The 23192-nt window shown below is 33.5% G+C and overlaps 1 protein-coding gene across 1 annotated transcript in view; it reads left to right on the plus strand.

Annotated features, from left to right (window-relative positions):
- Positions 1-348: 348 nt before the first annotated feature.
- Positions 349-23192, plus strand: part of LOC117173090 (fatty acyl-CoA reductase wat-like) — a 45057-nt gene continuing 22213 nt past the window's right edge. The window contains exons 1-3 of the mRNA XM_033361474.1: positions 349-371; positions 1037-1092; positions 1190-1329. Coding sequence (XP_033217365.1) covers positions 1044-1092; positions 1190-1329 — 189 coding nt within the window. The 5' untranslated portion in view covers positions 349-371; positions 1037-1043. The remainder of the gene's footprint in view (positions 372-1036; positions 1093-1189; positions 1330-23192) is intronic.

Consider the following 23192-nt stretch of genomic DNA (forward strand, 5'->3'; position numbering starts at 1 on the left):
GGTCAAAACCAATTGCACAGATACATGGTCCCCTGTGTCCTGAACAACTTTTGTTTGGACCATTTTTTTGTTTTCCTTCAAAAAAACCGAGAAATTCAGTTGCGTCGAATAAAATGGCTCATTCTGCATACTATATAAGAAGAAATTGCAATTACAAAAAAGTTGCGTTCACCCGCTGATAGTTTTGAAATGTATGCGTAGTAGAACAATCAGCACTATAATTTCTATTCACTTCAATTGATCAGTATTCAACTATTTTTAAAACAGAATTAATGATTCATATTTCTGGGTCACTGCAGAGTATATAACGTTTAGTTTAAATTCAAATTCATTCAGTCTGGGCCTGCATATAAAATCTTTTCCCAATAAAGGTAAGATTCTCTACAACATTTTGTATACATGTTCCAATTCCTAACTTAAAGAAATGTTTATATATGACAACAATCAAATTATTATCTATAGTAATTCTTCCTACAAATGTATAAAAAATAAAAGAAACGTGGCGCAAGGCATGGGCAAAAGCGTCATTCTTATGAAAATGAAAAAAATTAAGTATTGCATAAAAGCATCAAAGTAATTCCAAGATGCATCATGGAAATATATTTTTTTATCTTATTTTTCATATTGTATATTTTGCAATTAAACACATTTTTTGTAAGTTTGTGCACAATTTTGGGACTTCTGTTTCTATTTTTTCAGCTCGATATCTGATAATCTCGAAGGCGCGTAATTTTTCTTTTATATTATTTGAAAGTTTGATTTTTGAGAAAGTTTTATCCTGCCTGCAAAATTGTAAAATGGCGCTTTTACCCTTTCGTCGTGTCACACTTTAAATGCTAACTCACTTTTTAAGCATGATTCCTGGAAGAGTAAAATCCACAGAAGGGTTAAATAATTATTTTTATGATTTTGCTAACATTACAAAGGAGTCAAAAATTTAATTGGATGTTTCTGAATTTTTAATTTTGCTTGTCTTCTTCGAAACATAATGAAATTGAAAATTACATGATAGAAATTTCTGAAATTAAAATTACAGTGACAGTATGTCGGAAATTCAAAACTTTTACGATGGCAAGAATATCTTCATAACTGGTAAGAATTTTGTAATGTATTACAATAATTAATTTTGTTGTAACAAATTTTATAAATTTATAAAAATAATTGAATATAATTCATTTACAATTATTAGGAGGTACCGGTGCTGTAGGAAAAATTCTTGTAGAGAAACTACTTCGTACTTGTCCAGGAATAGGAATTATATACTTGTTAATTAGAACAAAGAGAGGTACAGAACCAAAGGACAGATTGGAAAAATTTCTACATTCAGACGTAAGAAATTTTATTTAATTATTATGAAAGTTTTATTTTATCACTGAGAATATCTTTTTCAACCTTTATTTCATTGTTAATAATGCACTTTATTTATTCATCTGGTTGTATAACTAAAATCATTTTGTAAATATGAATTATTTGAAATAGCCCATTCGTGTTCAGATTCACGGAAATTCGGTAAGCGTATAGAACTGCGAAACGTAGAAGCGTAGAACGTTTCTCCTAAGAAGCAGAATCGCATAGGAGGCATGATCGAACAAAGCACGGTCCTGCCAAGCGCAAGAAAAAGTCAATCAATCAGATTGGGCACCCTAGAGCACCTGACCTTTCTGACATCTTGGATCGAGTGCGGCAGTTGGCTTCCCCTTCCATTCGCGCCAATGCAGTGAGTATGGTGGGGGGCGTCGGTTCACTCCAGTCACTCCAAGTCGAACGTATTTGAGAATCGAATTGGCGGGACCATAGCTTGTTGGAGCATGCACAGGAGGGATCCTAAGGCGCAAGCTCAGAATACTCCCATTCAGATATAATCACGTAAGTCTGGAAGGGAGAATGGGAGCACGAGAATAAAAAAAGATGAACGGCCGAAAAAGTAACAGGCGTCTACGTCGAGCAGAAAATATTTAAGTTTTGGCTAGGCATGCGCGCTATGGTCTTTCGCCGCCCTCTCCGGTTTTTAAACAGGATATATATAAGAAAAAAAATTGCATTGCAATGAATGCCGGCTAATATATATTTAAAATATTTTACAGTAAATAATTAAACGCTAGCAATATTATACGTGCATGGGAAACATTGCATTGTCAATCAATAAGATACAAGGCTAAAATAATATTACTATGATTGCAAATTTTAATTTTACAGATTATTCGCTTAAAATGAGTAGCAACCCTGGCAGACCGAAGGAACCGAATGGAGCCTCTACAAAGTATCCGTAAAGACCCCATTGAGTCCACATTCGGTTCCTGTTTAAAAAACTAAAAAAACAGCTAGATCAACTTGTAAACTGTTGAAATGCGGATTCTACGTTAAATTTTCTATTGGAAACTCATGCAGTAATCGCAATACTTTTTTTCGCAGCGGTAAAAAGTGTAAAAAATATGTAAGATCTATAATGCCCGTTGAATGCTATTTACAGATGACGCGTTTGAAGTGTAGCAGTCAACAGGCGTTATACGTCTTATATTTTTTAAAACATTTTACCGTTGATTTTGCTAGTTTTTTGAGTTTTTTTAAAAGGAACCGCATGGGGACCCAATGGGGTCTTTACGGTTAGTTTGTACAAGCTCCATTCGGTTCCTGTGGTCCGCCAGGGGATGAATTTAGAATTTTCACTTTGGAACATTATTAAATTTGAAATAATAAGATTTTTAGTATCTTGTTCACGCATGGTTTTATTCTTATCGCATTTTCTGAACAGATTATTTTGAAATATGTCCATTTTTAATTTGAAAAACTATGCATGTGATACTGTACCATTTTCCAGCAATTTGCATAAAAATAATTTAGTTCCAAACATCCAAAAGTTAAAAATTGTTGATTTTTACTTTGGAAAATAAAATAATTTTAACTCTTGAATGCGTGAATCGAATTTCATAGAGAATTTTTCTATTGATAATGCAGCTGTTGAATTTTCATCCAAGAAGAAGAATTTTCTACCAAAAAAAAAGCATTTTCCAATGAAATAGATGAATTTTTTACAAAATAGTTGAATTTTCAGCTAAGAAGGAATAAAACCTTCAATAAAAATGCAGTAGTCAAACTCCGCTGGAAATCGCTGAAAATTCCTTAAGTTTGAAAGTCGTGTCACTGCTCAATATACTCGAATCCAAAAATCTGAAATGCATCAAAACAAAAAATATCGGCAAATTGCTACTACCCGAATAATAATATCATATTTTACCAGTTTATAAATAAACTTTCTTCCAAATTATAAACATATTATTATATACAAACGTTCTTTAGAGCTTTATATTTAATCTTTCAAATTTTAAACAAGATATCTTAATCTGTGTGGACACAATGAGCACCCAAAAAAATGAAAATAATTTTGCATATGTACTTTCTCTCGGATAATTTTTTTCAAAATTATTATTCAAAATAAATATACGGACGCAATTTATTGTCTTATTTCCGCAAATCCACATGTTGAGAGCGATTTAGAGCCTTTAGACATGGTGAACACCAAAAAACAATGTTCATAACCGGGGACTGGTTTGGTCACGTGGTCACCGAAGAGCATGCCGTTAACAGCCTAAAACATAATAGTTCGAAATCTAGAGGTTTCGATGATTTCAGATATCTTTTTCTTTAAATGTTTAAAATTGGAATTAATACAACGTTTCTCGTAAATGGAAAGAGATATGCCGAAAAATACAAGATTTTTTAATTCAACTCTAAAATTGTATATTAATATATAAGTTATCATTATTAATCAGTATAATGAGAAAATTTAACAATTAAAAAAAGTGTTAATAATTGAAGAAAAATTTAAAAAGGGAGAGACGGGTTAGCGACGGTCAACTACTGTGGATAACTCTGCCCGCCCGGTACCCGGTAAGAAGAGAAGAAGAGAGAAAAATTATTATTTTCAGATTAAAACGAAAGAGTGAGCATTTTTTTACTTTTTTTGAGTGTGCTAATTTTCCATCGGGAGAAGTGCCCAACGAAAGAAGAAGCTTATTTCCGAAACCAATTTTTTTTATTTCCTTAGCGATTGACACTTATGTTGTATTCCATTCTGGTAAATATATTTTCCACTTTTTTAATTCCTCTTAATCCGATCAGTAGATGCACCTGTCATGGTTATTTTTAATTCCATACATACATGTTGTTTTTTCGACTTATTTAATTTCCTCTAATGTGTCCACAAAATATGAGCACTTACATAGTTTCTATTCCTCCGCGAACAACATAGGTTTGTAAATTTCAGGTTTTGTCAAGGTTATTTTTAATTCCACAAGAAGCTCATACGCGCGCTTCGCGCGCGACCCCCCGGTTTACTTATAATTATTTTATTTGTGAATTAAGTTTAATATGATACCGCGGTATTCATTTTTGCTTTAAGAACTTTTATTTGTACGCGGCTTCGCACGGCTACCCTCTCAAGATGCAGAATAAATTATTGCGCAGCACTAAACATTTTTATGCAAGTTTGGAAAAAACATCTAAAATGTCGGTGCGTACAAATTTTCATAGAAATACATGGTAAATAATCTCAAAGTACAAATGTCAAGCCATTTCAAGCGCCCCTAGCTCTTAGATGGGTGACCATCTACGACGTACGACCGGGTTGTGTACTCGATTTTTGAAAACCCGGCTAAACTCGGGAGGCGGTTTTCTGCAGTTTTCCTCTCATCGGGCCAAATGTTTAGGCAACTGCGAGTAATTCGAATAAACTTGTTTTTAGCCGCATTGAAATTAAATTGTACTCAATTTCATACAGACTATCATGAAAATACTGGAATAAATTAATAAAAAGAAATAATTACTGAAACTAATGAAAATGAAAGTTTTTACCATTATATAGTTTTAAATTCTTTTTTAATTCTTATTAAATATATAGTGCATACATTTTCTTATCAAAACTAATCTGTTTAAAAAGTTCAAATGGTTCAAAATCTAAAAAAACAGTTAAGTTCAGAATTTATTTATGAAATTTATTTTAATAATTAATCATTAGTGTAAATTTGCAAAGTGTCATAGTAAAAAGTGATTGGAAATACATTCGTTGTTGATTCCGAAAACAAATTAGGCCTATTCTTCACAAAATGCCCAAACTCTTAATTTGCTAATGAAAGTAGTTTAAATAATAAATTATGAAAATTTGATTATTATAATCAAGCGGAAAGACGTTCTGAGTTAAATTTGTGAAAATAGCTGACCTATTCGTTGAAAAATAGCCAAATTCTGAATTTTCTGTGAAAGTTCTTTAAATAATTAATAATTCTTGTAAATTTCACAAATAAATTAGGGAAGATTCATCGCAAAAACAATCTTAGTTAACTTCGTAAACAAATTGTGTTTATAAATTGAAAAATAGCCTTACTCTTAATATTTTTATAAGCATTGTTTAAATGATTAATGATTATTATCAATTTACAAAGTATGGTAGGAAATGATCATCGAAAGACACTCTTAATTCATTCCGTAAACAAACTATGCATCTGAATTGAAAAATATCCAAACTATAAATATGTCGATAAACACTTTTTAAACAATTAATAATTGCAAATTTTCAAAGCATCAGAGAAAAAAATCATCGAAAAGATATTCTCAGTTAATTATGTAAATTTGCAAAGTAACATGGAAAAGAGTAATATGATAGACATTCTTACTTGACTTCGTACAAAAATTATCTCATAGAAAAAAGATCAAACTCTTATTTTTAAATTGAAATTCTTTCAATTAATAATAGTTCTTGTAAATTTACAAAGCAACATAGAAAAGAGTCATTGTATAGACATTCTTACTTGACTTTGTAAACAAATTGACTCATAGGATAAAGGCCAAACTTTTATTTTTTTAATTGAAATTATTTAAATAATTAATCATTCTTGTAAATTTGAAAAGCAACATAAAAAAGAGTCATTGTATAGACATTCTTACTTGACTTCGTAAAAAAAGTAACCAGTAGAAAAAGGGCCAAACTCTTATTTTTAAATTAAAATCCTTTCAATAAATAATAGTTCTTGTAAATTTACAAAGCAACATAGAAAAAAGTAATCGGATAGACATTCTTAGTTAGTTTCGAAACCAAATTGACTCACAGGATAAAGGCTAAACTTTTAATTTTATAATTAAAATTGTTTAAATAATTAAATTTTCTTGTAAATTTGCAAATCAATATAGAAAAGAGTAATCGGATAGGCATTTTTAGCTGACTCTGTAAACAAATTCACTCGTAGAAAAAAGGTTAAACTCTTAATTTTGCAATTGAAATTCTTTAAATAATTCATAGTTATTGTAAATTTCCAAAGCAACATAGATAGCAGGTATCGGATAGATATTCTTAGTTGACTCCGTAAACACATTGACTCCTAAAAAATGGCGCCATTAATTTTCTAATTTAAATCGTTTATGTAATTAATACATCTTGTAAGTTTGCAAAGCCACATAGAAAAGAGTCATTCGGTAGACATTCTTACTTGACTTCGTACAAAAATTATCTGGTACAAAAAAGTTAAAACTCTTATTTTTAAATTGAAATTCTTGACTCTTTTGAATGACTCTTTTGAATAAATAATAGTTCTTGTAAATTTACAAAGCAACATAGAAAAGAGTCATCGAATGGACATTCTAAGTTGAGTTCTCAAACAAGCTGGCTCTTTGAAAAAAGGTCACTTTTAGTTTTTTAATTAAAATTGTTTGAATAATTAATAGTTTATGTAAATTTGCAAAGCAATATAGAAACGAGTCCTCGGATAGACACTCTTAGTTGCTTTCGAAAACAAATTGACTTGCAGGATGAAGGCAAAACTTTTAATTTTTTAAATAAAATTGTTTAAAGGATTAATCGTTCTTGTAAATTTGCAAAGCAATATAGAAAATAGTCATCGGATAGACATAATTAGTTAAGTCCCTGAACAAACCGGCTCTTTTAAAAAAGGTCACATTAAGTTTTTTAATTAAAATTGTTTAAATAATTAATAGTTTATGTAAATTTGCAAATCAATATAGTTATGCTTCATCGGATAGACATTCTTAGTTGACGTTGAAAACACATTGACTAGTAGAATAAAGGCCGGACTTTTAATTTTTAAATTAAAATTGTTTAAATAAATAATTGTTCTTGTAAATTGGTAAAGCAATATAGAAATAGTCTTCGGGTAGACATTCTTAGTTGGTTGCAAAAACATATTGATTCGTAAGATAAACGCCAATATTTTAGTTTTTTAATTAAGATTGTTTAAATAATTAATGGTTCATGTAAATTTCAAAAGCAGAATGAAAAATAGTAATTGTATAGACATTTGTACTTGACTTCGTAAAAAAAATAACTTGTAGAAAAAAGATTAAACTCTTATTTTTAAATTAATTTCTTTAAATAAATAATAGTTTTTGTAAATTTACAAAGCAATATAGAAAGAGTCATCCGATAGACATTCTTAGTTGACTCCGTCAAAAAATTGATTCGTAATAAAACGGTTAAACTATTCGTTTTTAAATTCAAATTCTTGTGATTCTTGTAAATTCTTGTAACAATTCTTGTAAATTCACAAAGCAATATAGAAAAGAGTCATAGGATAGACACTTTTATTTGGACTCCGCAAACAAACTGGCTCTTAGAAAAACGGTTACATTTAGTCTTTTAATTAAAATTAAATAAATAATTAATAGTTTATGTAAATTTGCACAGCAAATAGAAAGGACCATCCGGTAGTAATTCTTAGTTAACTTCATAAACAAGTTTACTTGTAGAAAAAAGGGAAAACTCATAATTTTTTAATTAAAATTGTTTCAATAATTCTTAGTTCTTGTAGATTTACAAAGCAACATAGAAAAAAGTCATCAGATAGACGTTCTTAGTCTTAATTTTTAAATTAAAATTGTTTAAATAATTAAATTTTTTGTAAATTTACAAAGCAACATAATAGATCAAATGTCTTCTTTAAAAAATAGCCATTTATGGCAATTGTTTAAAAAATTACAATGTTTGAAGATGAAATAAATGTTTAAAAAAGACATATTACACAATATTACACAATTCAAACTCCAGACTCGACTTGTATCCCTAGCATTTACCGCCGCCAAACGGATCACTCGGTAATCTGTCATGAACGAAAGAACTCCTAGACTCAGCGTGACTGGCACGAGGTGTGCTCCTCAATCGGTAATGCGAGTACGTGAATAGCCGACACAACGCCGTAAATGCTTACGTGCTTGCACAGTCAACATCCCCCTTATAGCCTGCCCCTCCCCTCAACCTAATTCTTACGACTATATCGTCGGCTTTATAACTCAATCAGGATCAGGGCTACACGGTAAGAAGGTTCAAATTGATTACAATGGAAACGATTCCACTGGTTTTCAATCGTATATTTGAATATATCATTGCAATGCTTAAGAACGTCGAAACGTGATAACGAGAGCGATAGGAATGAGTACAGCTCCAGAGAATCGATTCGAATGCGATTAATGTGTAGTCAAAGAAGGGACTGAACGAAACGGAATTGATCAGAACTGTTTTGCGTACAAAATACGTATCTCGTCAACTGAAACGGAATTGGATTTTCAACATTTTTTTAACCTAAAAAAATGTGAATTTGAAGATTCCTGTACTTTTTTCTATAAACATGTCTCATATGGAAATGATAAAAACTGCTTGATTTGAAAGCATTTATTTTATAAACACCTGTTTTGAATACGTTCGGTTTTGATTCCGCTAGAATCAAACCGAAGGGCATATGACAAAGCCACCGAACGCGTCCTCAGGTTGCACATAGAGCGTCCCTGCACCAAGGGTTTCTGCTGAATATAGTTGTAAAAATAAATAGGCAGTCGCGGACAATTGTCCAGAGGTGGTCCCGAAGGAATTAACCCCCAAGCGGAGGTGTGAAAACCGTACCGAAAGCTGAATGGCACCTGGGTGAGGTGTCTAGAATGGTGACTCTAGGATACCGGGCGACCTCTCAGAGTACGCAGCCTTATCCTTGCATGCGAGGCTCTACAAGGATTGACGAACCCCTTTCCCTAGCTTCTCGTGGGAACACCAACGACAACACCAAACATAGTTGTAGTAAGTGCGGCTCAAAACGACAGAACGCGTAGGGCTCCCGACAATTGGTCGGCCAACAATGCCGACCAATCTAGAGCTGGGGGAGCCAATGAAAATGGATTCAATGCGATGGATCGGCGGGATCTCGCGACCTTTGGGTGGACGGAGCAACTGAATCACGACTTGCTAGAGTGCTACGATGCGATTGTGGCCCGTGAACGGGGTTACATAGCACGGCTGCATGCTCTGTAGTACGCGAAACACCCGGAGCTATCGCACTTTCGCAGCAGCGTCTGCAAAACCATGCTGAACTACTCCGTAAAAGGGGCTATGTAAGCGGAACGCCTACTCAACCACAGGTAGAACAAGCCGGCAACAAAGAAAGAGAGGCGACACTAAGACCAACCGTGGGCAGGCATCCAATAGATGAAGAGCGATGCTTTACGACCCGGAGAAACATCAACACTAAGGTTTCTCTTAAGCCTACAGATCTGGCTGAAATGGATGACGAGCTTCGTGGACATTTTTCCGGTGAATCCGACCTCTGGGCTATCAATTACTGTGTGTATAATGTAGCGAGAGCTTTGGCCGATGCGAACCGTAAAACAAAACCAACGGCTGATCATAAGACCAAAAGACGAATGCATCAACTTGCCATAAAGATAGGCTGGGCAAGACAGTACGCGTCCCGCATTCAATGTGGGATTGACTACATCACATCTGGCAGGAATTTTACCGCCAAGGTACGAAAGTTCGCGCGCGAACTCCGGACCCGTTATCACACACTTAACACGTCAAAGCTGCTGACCATCAGGCAGCTTATTGTTGAGAGAATACGTATACTATCTGACGCTAAGAGCAAGAAATGTATGAACAACGAGGCTCAAAGAAAGGCGTAGCCGGATGTCGGGAGAATCTGCTCATCAATAGATGTGTCTGGAAAGATGCAGCATTCTACCAGCGTGACCTATCGATGGCCTGGATTGATTATCGGAAAGCTATCGATTCGACATCCCATAGACTTATCATCTGTCTTTGGGAAATCTTAAAGGTTCATCCGCAAATAGTTGGGTGCATAGAGAGATTGATGCCGCTTTGGAAAACCAGATTTACTATCTCATTTGGAAAAAATCGTGTAACAACTAACAAGGTCGCGTTTCAGAGAGGTGTCGTTCAGGTCGACATCATGAGCCCACTCCTCTATCGCCTTACATTATTGCCACTATCTCTAGTACTGCGCTATTCCAACGGGTACTTGTGCGGCAAACCTGCAGATCGAAAGTACAAGGTCACTCATATATTTTACATGGACGATCTTAAGATGACAAATGCGCCAAGGTTTATTTGAAGCGAGGAAAACTTAATGGCATCCTTGAAGATCCTGAGCTCGTTGATAGAAGCGCCATATGACACCTTTGCGCTGGAGAGACTTATACATACCGGAGCGTGCCACAGAGCCGCATTCAGGATGTGACATCTATAAACGATACTCTCCGAAGCAGATACAAACGTCTTATCCGACAGATTTGGTCTTCCGAATTGTCGGCAAGGAACAAAGTATCTGCAACGAACATGCTTGCCGTCCCGGTACTACTCTATTCATTTGGAGTAGTTCGATGGACGAAGAACGAGCTCAGATCTCTTGATATCGGGACAAGAAAGGTTATGCACATGAACAAAAGCATGCATCTTAAAGTCTTCCGTTCCGCGACTGTACATCTCACGCCGTCAAGGGTGTCGCGGAATATTGAGTCTTGAATGACTTCATAATAGGATTATTCTAGGTACAGCACATAGAGTTGCAAATGGAAGAGACCCTCTTCTTAAAATGGTCAGGAATCACGAGGAAGTGGGCAAAGGAGCATTTCTGTACAAAGCAGCGAAGATGGCTGCTGAAACACTCGGACTTGACTTCCGTATTAGGGGTGAGCAAAATGCATCAAATCTTATCTATCTCGAGTACTCACTCCTGAAAGCCCGGATTAAGAAAGCACAATAGAAAAACTTTCGTGAACAGCTCCTCGATAAGAGGATGCACGGTATCTTCCACAGAAATGTGAAGGATCAGTCATTGTCTAGTGAGCTAACGTTTGCTTTCCTTAAATAGCCCGAATTGAAGTCTGGTACAGAGGGTTTCATTTTTGCATACCAAGTCGTTGTCATTTCCACCTTAACATACCGTCGCCACATTTTGAGCCAAGAAATTCCCGATGATAGCCGCAGGGCGTGCCATGCACACCCCGAGCATTTAGCTCACATACTATCTAGTTGTCCAACTCGCGCGGGAACGACCTACATTCAAAGGCACAATGCGGCACTAAGAGAGCTTTATTACCATCTCTGTCACTCCTACGGCATTCACCTTAATACCGCTCCTCGAAATGCTCCTAGGGAAATTGAGTCAATTGTCGAGAATGGCAAGTGCCGCATATATTGGAACTTTATATTCTCGACAATTGTTTCTGTTGCTCACTCGAGGCCTGACATGGTTCTTCTTGACTTCGAGAAGCGAACCATGTTCGTTATCGAATTTTCGGCACCAGCTGACAAAAACATCATAGCCAAAGAGAATGAAAAGAAAGTGAGGTATCGGGACCTTATAAGGGAGTTGCAACGATTGTACCCGGAATATTCTGTTAAACTGATCGTCCTTATCATCGGCGCCCTTGAAGGTGCCAAGGTTTCACTTGCTAATGGCCTAAAAAGCATCCCTGCGTGTCAACAATATGCTAGAACACTTGCGGGAAAATGCAGAAGGCGGTCGCCCTTGGGTCGCTCCGTGTTCTTAGGGTGCACGAGGCTTTTGCTGGATCGGCGAGGCAGTATATTGTTGAAAGAATCTGGATATTGTGTGACGCTAAGAGATTTCACCGGGAGCGGGTGCTAATCTGGAAAATTGCACCTGTTCCCAGCGACATCGCGGTAAAATTTCAGCCACAACCACGTCTCACGACCGTTAGATAGGTGGTTAAAGTCTGTAAAGGAATCAGTACGACAATCCAGCAAAAGCATCGTGCACCCTAAGACCACGGAGCGACCCAAGGACAACCGCCTTCTGCATTTTTCCCGCAAGTGTTTTAGCATATTGTTGACACGCAAGGATGCTTTTTAGGCCATTAGCAAGTGAAAGCTTGGCACCTACAAGAGCGCCAAAAAGAAGGACAATTAGTTTAACAGAATATTCCGGGTACAATCGCTGCAACTCCCTTATAAGGTCTCGATACCTCTCTTTCTTTTCATTCTGCTTGGTTATGATGTTTTTGTCAGCTGAGGCCGAAAATTCGATAACGAACATGGTTCGCTTCTCGAAGTCAAGAAGAACCATGTCAGGCCTCGAGTGAGCAACAGAAACAATTGTCGAGAATATAAAGTTACAGTATATGCGGCACTTCTCATTCTCGACATTGGATTCGATTTCCCTAGGAGCATTTAGAGGAGCGATATTAAGGTTAATGCCGTAAGAGTGACAGAGATGGTAATAAAGCACTCTTAGTGCCACATTGTGCCTTTAAATGTAGGTCGTTCCCGCGTGAGTTGGACAACTAGATAGTAGTGAGCTAAATGCTGGGGGTGTGCATGGCACGCCCTGCAGCTATCATCGGGAATTTCTTGGTTCTAAATGTGGCGACGGTATGCTAGGTGGAAATGACACCGTCTTGGCATGCAATGATGGAACCCTCCGTACCAGACTTCAGTCCGGACGATTTAAGGAAAGCAAACGTTAGCTCACAAGACATTGACTGATCCTTCACATTTCTGTGGAAGATACCGTGCATCCTCTTATCGAGGAGCTGTTCACGAAAGTTTTTCTCTTCTGCTTTCTTAATCCGGGCTTTCAGGAGTGAGTACTCGAGATAGATAAGATATGATGCATTTTGCTCACCCCTAATATTGAAGTCGAGTCCAAGTGTTTCAGCAGCCTCCTCCGCTGCTTTGTACAGAAACGCTCCTTTGCCCACTTCTTCGTGATTCCTGACCATTTTAAGAAGCGGGTCTCTTCCATTTGCAACTCTATGTGCTGTACCCAGAATAATCCTGTCGTGAAGACGTTTAAGACTCAATATTTCGCGACCCGCTTGACGGCGTGAGATGTACAGTCGCTGAACGGGAGACTTAAGATGCATGTTATTTAAAACCTTCACTTCGCTTCATTTACATAAATAAACAATTTCTTCATCAATTGATTTTCAGTAAACATTTATATTTTTCATCAGTCTACAAAAAATCTTATTCTTATTTATTTACTCTCCTTCTAAACAATAATTTCCAAAACAATGCGCAATCTGTCAAATTGTAAGTATACACTCATAGCCTTATCATCCGTGACCCTCAACCAGCCTGCTGCCACCGAGAGTTGAAAATGGCCCATGTGTTGAAAACGGCCATGCGGCCATGTATGAAGAAAACGGTTTATTTATATAATTATTGTGAAAATGGCACAGTGGATTTTTCTAATCATTTTTTTTCTTTTCTTTTTATCGAATCATTTCCATTAATTATCGCTCCGGTATCAAAATCAGATTATAAAAGTGAACTCGAAGACCCCGAATAAAAGAGTTAAAAGCTTTTTAATAATTTATGAAAGATCTAAGGAGAAATGGTTTCGGTTTTATTTTAAAAGAATCATTTTAAGTTTTAAAGATATTAAAATGTGGATTAAAAGAATATGGAAGTCGTTGAGACGATTTTTTTGGTCAATTTTTCAAGATTTAAACATTTTTTAGATAAACTTAATTTTTTCAGGGTGTTAAAAAAAGTTGTTAAAATTCATGGGAAATTTTTTAAAGGGTTTGAAAGATTTTAAAGCAAAATTTTGCAATTTTTCCATATTATATAATTTTAGAAAAAATTTGGGTAAGTTTGAGAGATTCAAAAGTTTTGAAACGATTAAAAAATTATTAAAACGTAGAGGTTTTCTCTAAATTTGGTAAAGTTTCACGAAAATGCAAGATATTTTGCAGGTTCCTATGAGAAATTAAAATAGGTTTTTATTATGAAAAATTAATTTAAGGAAATTATTTAAAAAGATTTTAGAAGATTTCAAAAATGGTCACAGAAGAAGCTGAAAGAACTTAGACAATTTTTTAATATTTGCGGAATAAATAAAAATTGCAAAAAAAATTTGAATAATTATTAGAAATTAGAAGGCTTAGAAGGTTTGACAAAATAAATAAAAAAAGAATTTCCCTTATATTCGTGTGGAAGTTTGAAATAATTTTTTATTTTGAACAATGAACTATAAGAGAAAATTAAAAAATGTTATGAAACATAACAAACGGTTTTTCTAAAATTTCTAAAAACAGTTTAGAAGATTTTATTGGGAAAAATTCGTATCAGTTAAAAATATTTTCAGGAATTTAAGACATTTTAAATCGATTAAAAACATTTGAAAACTCTGAAACATTTTCGAAAATTTATCAAATATTTCTTGATTCCTTCCCAACTTCTAAAACTTCTAAATATCTTTTAAAAAGACTGGAATTTTTCATAATATTTTGTAAAATCTTATATAATAAAACAAGTTCTTTAACATTTTCTAGATTTTTTTCTGACACCCCTGAAATATTTAAAAGTCTTCTAAATTTTCTCAAGAATATTATGAAAATTATATTTCCATTAATTTAAAAACCATATGATAATGCTTATTTTCTTGTTCTCAATTCTAAGAATTGAATTTCAACTTGGATTTATTATAGCACTTCGAAAAATAATTTTTGAAGAATTTAATACAAATTTTAAAATATTTTAGCTTTGTTACAAAGTCTAATTGATTAAAAAATATCACATTTAAGATTTGGTTATTCCATTACAATAGAAAAAAAATATTTAAGGATTTATCATATTCCTTGTTTTTTCGTATATAGATATAATAATTATATTTATTATATAGTAGCATTATATTGTAAAGCGGCAATATAAAAAAAATTAGCTCTTCATCACTATATTTATAAGTGTTTGGTGTTTCAACATAAACACATACTTATTTCTCCACTTCTTCACAATTCACAAATGCAACTCAAACGTTCACTTCACTTCTGTTTCATTAATCAACAAATTATTCTTCAACTATTCTTATGTCAAAAATTTGAAAATAAACAATTAAATTCGGCGTATTTAATATAATTATTTTATAATTTTAAACTTTACGCGGCAATAAATAGGTGCAGTAAGGTCACGCCGCCAATTGGACACTTCTGGCATCATTATCTACCTTTTTGATAAACTCACGACCATCTTTCGAACACATTTTACCACTGTGCACAAAAATTATACCTTATTAGGTGAAATGACATTCTGGTCAATTGAACTTTTGGCGAATTGGATACCTATCAAAAAATCATTTCAATCGCGGGAGTTTTTAGATCTGAAAAAGATTAATAATTAAAAAATTAATTGTTTTATAAGATAAAGTATCAATAAATATCAGAATAATTGTTATTGTGCAATTATTTATTGTAATTAATAGAGAATGAGGGTAATGTATAACAAAATTATATGATTGAGATGTGGCATGGAGTATAGTTGTAATTAAATATAGTTTATTATTTACCGCAATAGTGGAGGTAAGTGCCCTTCGTATTTCTTTTTATATAATATGGTCATATTGATACAAGCGAGCTTTCTGTTTTGACTCTGTCAGTTTGACTGTAACATAATCTATAATTTACATTATTTTCTTCTACATATTACTCATATTTATTGACATTTAATCATATTTATATCAATTACAAACGCAGAAGCCTGTCAGAGTGTATAATAAGCAACATTTAATTAAAACTATACTTCGTTCTTGCGATTCACTCAGGACAAATTATCATTTTATTTATTTTTATTTAATTATTATTTTATTATGATTCTAACCATTATTTTAATAAATCTGCAACAAACATGATTTTTAAGTATAATATATACAGTTCGAATTGTGGCCGCCAACGTTTCACTCATCAGAACGTATTAAATTGTCATCAAATTTTGATAAGATTCAATATCATTGGTTTTATGAACATAATACTTTCACAAGAGCAATTCAATTAACTTCAGTTACCTAACTTTGTGTGTGCCAGTAATTACTATTCAACTGGTCGAAAATTATATTCGGTAGATAGCATTCAAATTACTCCAACTTTCAAGGTCAGCTGTTTCAATTCAGTGGCATTGCGCTTCTATCAACGAGCTCAGGATCTTCAGGGATGCCATTAAGTTTTCCTCGCTTCAAATAAACCTTGGCGCATTTGTCTAACCCAAATTCCATTCCAATTTCCTTAGTATATCGTTCGACAATCCCCAGAGCTAGATGCAGTTGTTCTCTGTTTTTAGCAGAGATCTTAAGATCGTCCATGTAAAATACATGAGTGACTTTGTACTTTCGATCTGCAGGTTTGCCGCACAAGTACCCGTCGGAATGACGTAGTGCTAAAGATAGTGGCAATAATGTAAGGCAAGCGAGGAGTGGGCTCATGGTGTCGCCCTGAAAGACACCTCTCTGAAACGTGACCTTGTTAGTTGTCACACGATTTTTGCCAGATGAGATAATATATCTGGTTTTCCAAAGCGGCATCAATCTCTCTATGCACCCAACTATTTGCGGATGAACCTTTAAGATTTCCAAAAGACATACGATAAGTTTTTTTGGGATGGAGAATCGAAAGCTTTCCGATAATCAATCCAGGCCATCGATAGGTCACGCTGGTAGAATACTGCATCTTTGCAGACACATCTATCGATGAGCAGGTTCTCCCGACATCCGGCTACGCCTTTCTTTGAGCCTCGTTGTTCATACATTTCTTGCCACATAGGTTCAATTGCCCGAACAATCCTATCATTTAGGATAGCTGTGAATATCTCATAAAGCGTGTTCAGACAAGTTATTGGCCTGTAGTTCTTCGGGTCAGCTAAGTTGCCTATTTTCGGCAGGAGTATTGTGCGAGCTTCCACCAACCACTCTGGAATCGGCTCTTCCGACTTCAAATATGAGGTGAAAATACGGGCCAAATGCCGATGGGTTGAAGAAAACTTCTTCAACCAGAAGCTTTTGATACAATCTGGTCCCGGTGCGGAATAGTTCTTCATCCCTCTTAATACTTTTTTCACCTCCTCGGTATTGATGAGTGGGCACTTTCGACGGTGGAAAATTCACGTATTATTGGGAATTCAGATACTAAATAATTCTGAGTTCTTCTCTTCTTACCGGGTACGTGAGGAATACACAGAGGCCATTATGTGACTGTCGCATCACTCTCACAAGAACCTTGAAAAGGACCCGAATTTTTCTGACCATATCTGACACTAAAACATTTAAATCGAACATGCAGATAGTCTCAATCCGGCCAGGCTATTTCGCCTGACAAAATTCTGAGAATTCTATCGGTAGAGCCATATTGAAAAATTAAAGTTTAAATAACCCGGAAATTTTTTTGGGAAATGTTAATAAATATTAAAGGATCGTTCGTGGCCTTGAAAAGAGTTGGTGAAAGAAAAAAATTTCTGCATGAAAATAATTATTATTGACGGACACATTTAGGCTGTACAGCAGAAGTTTGACTTCTATTTTTCTATTCCCTGCGATAGTTCCAGAGATTCCAGATCGTGGATGAAATTTACCTCCACCATACCTACCGTTTGGGAGCCGCAAAACAGAAGGTGCATGATTACCACTGTAAGTTCTTGTCTAAGCCGAAAATGCACGATTCGAATTTCGGGTTTCTGAGGTTTTCTGCTGCACGATGATTGCCGATCTGAAAGCTTCGGAAACTGCGGTGGTCTTTTATTCATATCTCGATCCCCATTTAAAAGAAATGGAAGAAATTGACGATTTTGATGTGTCGCGTGATTCTTAATTTCATACATACATCGTTTTTGAGGTTATGTTTTTCAAGTGTATTTAATATAGATATTATTACTACTATATATTATTAATGTTAATATTATAATTATAAAATAGTAGATTAATAATAATGAATAATTGACTAACTTTTGATAGAAATAGTTAAACTTTAAACTAAAACAATTCGATTTCTGCAAAGAAAGTTAAATTTTAAATACAATACATAAATTAACAACATTAAAAAAAAAATTTTCAACATAATAATAAAATTTTTAAACAAAAAGTTAAATCTAACTAAAAAAGATAATTTTTTAATGAAACATAGAATAGTTAAGTTTGTAGTTAAAGTTCTACAAAATAGTTCAATTTTCAGAAAACATATTTTTAAAACTAAATTGATGAATCATCAACAAAAACAACAACAAAACTCATTTTTTAACAAAGTAGTTCCACTTTCAACCAGAAAATATGGAAAAATAGTTAAAATTCTTTAAAATCGCCTTAAATTATTGGAATTAATTGGAAATTTATTGGAGTGTTCTAGAATATCCTAAACAATTTAAAATCTTTTAAAATCTCTTTAAGTTTTTGAAAGCTCTTGAAAATTTCTTACAATTTTAAAAATATTCTAAAATATTTCAAATCCTTTAGAATCTCATACTAAATTATTAAAATCAATTGAAAATGCCTTGGAATCGGTTAAAATATCGTAATATATATGAAATCTTTTAAAATCTCATATTAAATTACTGTAATAAATTGAAAATTCCTTGAAACCTTTGAAAATACTCTCAAGTATTTCGAAACCGTTAAAATCTTTTAAAAGACCTTGACATCTTTTAAAGATTTCTAAAATTCTTTGGAATTTTTTAAAATAACCTTGCTAAATTTCTGAGAATTCTTTGAAATTCCTTTAAATTATAAAAATAAGTTGAAAATTCCTTGACATCTTTTAAAACATCCTTGAATATTTAAAATCTTTAAATATCTTTTGAAATCACTTGAAATTTTTTGAAGCTCATGAAAAATTTCATGAAATTTTAAAAATACTCTGAAATATTTCAAAGCTTTTAAAATCTCATGCTAAATTATTAAAATCCTTTGAAAATTCCTTGACATCTTTTAAAACATCCTCAAATATTTAAAATCTTAAAAAATATTTTGAAATATTAGAAGGGCTATTTTCATACATTTCAACGTACTTTAGAAATCTTCAAAAAAAAAATTCTATGTATTTCAAAAGATTTTGAAGAATTTGAAAACTTTGAGAATATTTTAAAAGATTCTAAGAAATTTTCAATTTATTACAGAAATGTAATATGAGATTTTAAAGGATTTGAAATATTTCAGGGTATTTTTTAATTTTCAAGAGATTTAAAAAATGTCAAGAAATTTCAAAATATTTTTAAGGATTTTAAATATTTAAGGATGTTTTAAAAGATGTCAAGGAATGTTCAACTTATTTTTATAATTTAAAGGAATTTCAAAGATTAAAAAAAATGTTAGAAGGCTTATTTTTAAAAATTCCAAAGTGCTTTAGAAATCTTAAAAAAAAGTTCTACGTATTTCAAAAGGTTTTGAAGAATTTGAAAAATTTGAGAGAATTTTAAAAGATTCCAAGGAATTTTCAATTCATTACAGAAATTTAATATGAGATTTTAAAGGATTTGAAATACTTCAGGGTATTTAAAAGTTTTCAAGATATTTCCAAGAGCTTTAAAAAATTTCAAACGATTTCAAAAGATTTTTAAGGATTTCAAATATTTGCGGACGTTTTAAAAAATGCCAAGGAATGTTCAACTTATTTTTCTAATTTAAAGGAATTTCAAAGAATTAAAACAATTTTAAAAGGCTTATTTTTAAAAATTCCAAAGTACTTCTTCCTCTTCTTTATTCATAAAGTGCTTCCTAAGGGTTTAGATGACTTCCATTTCTTACAACCACTTACATATATTTTTTTTAAATCTTATCCTTATTATACACAATTATTTACAACTATTTACATACAGTCTTATATCTAGTTCCATATCTCTATTTCCTGTGATAATGCAATTTAGGTAGCGCCAGATATTTCATGTACTTCTGATTTCTGACTTTTTTCATATACAAAAAATGACACATTACTAGGATAAATGAATAATTCTAATATAATACTTATAATAATAATAAATAAATACTGGAAATTCTCGTTTACTCTATACTCAAAAATTAGATGTAAGCTCCTTACATGTGCACTGTTTACTTAGTGCCCGCTGAATCATGTTCATTTTTTGATGTTCACATGTTGTGACTCGTAAAAACAAAAGCCCAACGTAGTTGCTTTTTATTACCTAATTATACATATATAAACAGTTGAAAAATCATTGGTTAAATTCAACATTACATTTTCTCTAGGAGTAAATCCGCCACTGAATTTAGGACTTATTAGCAAACGAGTGATCGAGGGAACGAAAGCGAGAGTGTAAGCGAGAGAAAGAGAACATGAGAACGCAAATGCACTTAGTGTACTTATACTATTGCATAAACATTACTTACGTTTTTACGCTTCTAATCTAAGTGACTTTCGTTTTATTTTTTCTTTCACTTTTTTTATACCTCCAATTTTCTATTATTTTAACATGCATTCTTTCATTCTCTCTCATTCTCTCCTCTAGCAACCTCCAACACCTACATCTATCCTTCTCCTAATCTATCCTCCCCTAGAAAATCTTAACCACATTCTCTTGCCCGCTTCCTTTATCTTCCATTCCTCTCCTACATCCTTCCCATACATTTTCCCATGTTTCCTTCTCCCAATCACATATTCTACACTTTCTGTTCTCTTCTTTTTCCCAATACATTCCCTCCCTTACCTCTTTTCCTAATCTACTGGGCAGTCTGATAAGTACCTGAAAATTTTAAGAGATGGCATTAGTATTCACTGATGTGAACCATTTTCGTCGAGCTTGATCCTTCAAATGACGCCTGTCAAAACTTCAGCCATTTATGTTTACGCATTTACAAGCTACAGCACTGAGAAGCGACTAACCTCCGAGTTTTTTTTAATATGGAAAAATCTGAGTTTCGAGTTTTTACCAAACACTACTATCTTCGCAAGAAAACGATATCAGAGACCAAGGCCAAGCTGGATAAGTATTACCCGGACTCTGCACCGTCGATTGGAACGATTCATAAGTGGTTTACCGAGTTTCGTTGTGGCCGTACGAGCACAGTTGATGCTGAACGATCTGGGCGCCCAAAAGAGGTCACTACACCAGAAAATGTCGAAAAATCCATGATATGATGTTGAATGATCCCAAAGTGAAACTGAGAGAGGTAGATAATGCTGTAGGCATATCATTGGAACATGTGGGCAATATCGTGCATTCAGTTTTGAGCATGAAGAAGCTCTGCGCGCAATGGGTGCCGCGTTTGCTCACAGTGGACCAAAAACGAATTCCTGTGACAACTTCCCAGCAGAATTTGGCATTATTTTCGCGTAAGCCGACCGAGTTTTTGCGCAGATTCATAACCATGGATGAAACCTGGATCCACTACTACACTCCTGAGTCAACGCAACAGGCAAAATAGTGGGTTCCACCGGGCCAAAGTGCTCCGAAGCGTCCAAAAACGCGACAATGCGTCGGAAAGGTTATGGCCTCCGTATTTTGTAATGCACATGGCGTATTTTGGAGACCTTCCGATCGAGTACTTTTCGGACGGTATCAAAAAGTTAGAAAATCGTTGGACTCGCTGTATCGACCTAAAAGGAGAGTATGTTGAAAAATAAAACCGACTTCGGCCAAAAAAACGTCTCCGTGTTTCATTTTTCAGGGACTTATCAGACTGCATAGTAAATCTTGCTATTCTTGTCCACCTTCTCTCTCCCCATCCCTTTTCTAAATACTTTGGTACTCCTTCCTTTTTTATCATCTTATACCCTTTATTGTATTTTGAATCTCAAACGGTAGGTATGGTGGGGGTAAATTTCATCCACGATCTGGCATCTCTGGATAGTGCTGCTTTGACACAGCTGATACGTACCTGTGTCAGACCAAATTTGTTTATTTGTCTTTCAAGTCCAAACAACAGTTTTTGCGTTATTTGTGCATAATGATCGTGAGCGATTTTTGTTTTGTTTGCCCCACTTTGATAAATATAAGCCTCATAACCACCCCATTGACAACATTGAAATTTGCTTGCAGGGTTTTACAGCAGGGTCGGTATTTCTTCAAAATAGTAATTAAAAAAAACTGTATTCACAATTCTAATTATTGCGGAACAGAGACACGTTCCTGCATGCCTTCATTTCAGCGTGACAAATTTTTAACACGATATAACATTCCGCCTGGACGTAAGTTGGGAAGAAAAGTACCGATCTAACTTCCAGTTGTATTTTCTTAGAAATTTTTTTTTCTCCAAAATTTCTGCCAGAACAAAGCGGAGACAAAGACTTTATTATCTCCTCTTTCAATTCCCAAACTTTCAGAGCGATCCCTCATTTCGTATAGACGTAAGTTTGGAAAGAAAAGTTAAGGACCAGGTTTGGTCACGTGACCCTCTCGTCACATGGTATTTATATGAAATATTTCTGAAATCTTTTGAAATCTTTCAGAAAAATTGTTTATCTTCACTCGAATATTTGAAACCTTTGTGAATTATTAAAAAATCTTACAAAAAATTTTAATCGTGTAAAATCTTTGAAATATTCTTTAACCTTTGAAATCTGGTGTACTGTAACCTTTCTAAAATCTTTGAAATCCTTAGAAATACTCATGAATTCTTTGAAATATTTTTGAAATCTTTGGTATTCGTCTAAAATCACTTGAATCTTAAAGATTCCTTTGGAATAATTTGAAATATTCTAAAAAAATGTGAAATCGTTTAAAATCTTTGAAACCTGATATACAAAAATTGTGTTAAAATCTTTCGAAATCCTTCTGAATTCTCTTAAATATTTGCGAAATCTTTTGAAAAATTTAAAAATATTGTTGAAATCTTTTAAAAACTTCTAACAAAATTTGAAATCGTTTCAGATAATTGAAATGATTTTAATATTATTATTTATAAATATATTTACATATTTTTAAATTCTTTGAGATCCATGAAATCTTCGTTAAATTTTCAGAATTCTTTTAAATATTCAACACTTTTCAAAATATTTTGAAATCTTTTTCAATCTTTAGAAATATTTTAAAAATATTTTTAATCTAAAAATATCTCGAAATATCATTTGTATGGACATGGCTTATTATAATTCTGAAAATGAATTAACATCAAAATTTGCAAGTAATAATTTTTTAAAATTGTAAGTTGAATATCACAAAAAATGTATACTTT

This window comes from Belonocnema kinseyi, chromosome 5 (assembly GCF_010883055.1).
Source record: "Belonocnema kinseyi isolate 2016_QV_RU_SX_M_011 chromosome 5, B_treatae_v1, whole genome shotgun sequence".
In the NCBI taxonomy this organism is placed as follows: domain Eukaryota; kingdom Metazoa; phylum Arthropoda; class Insecta; order Hymenoptera; family Cynipidae; genus Belonocnema; species Belonocnema kinseyi.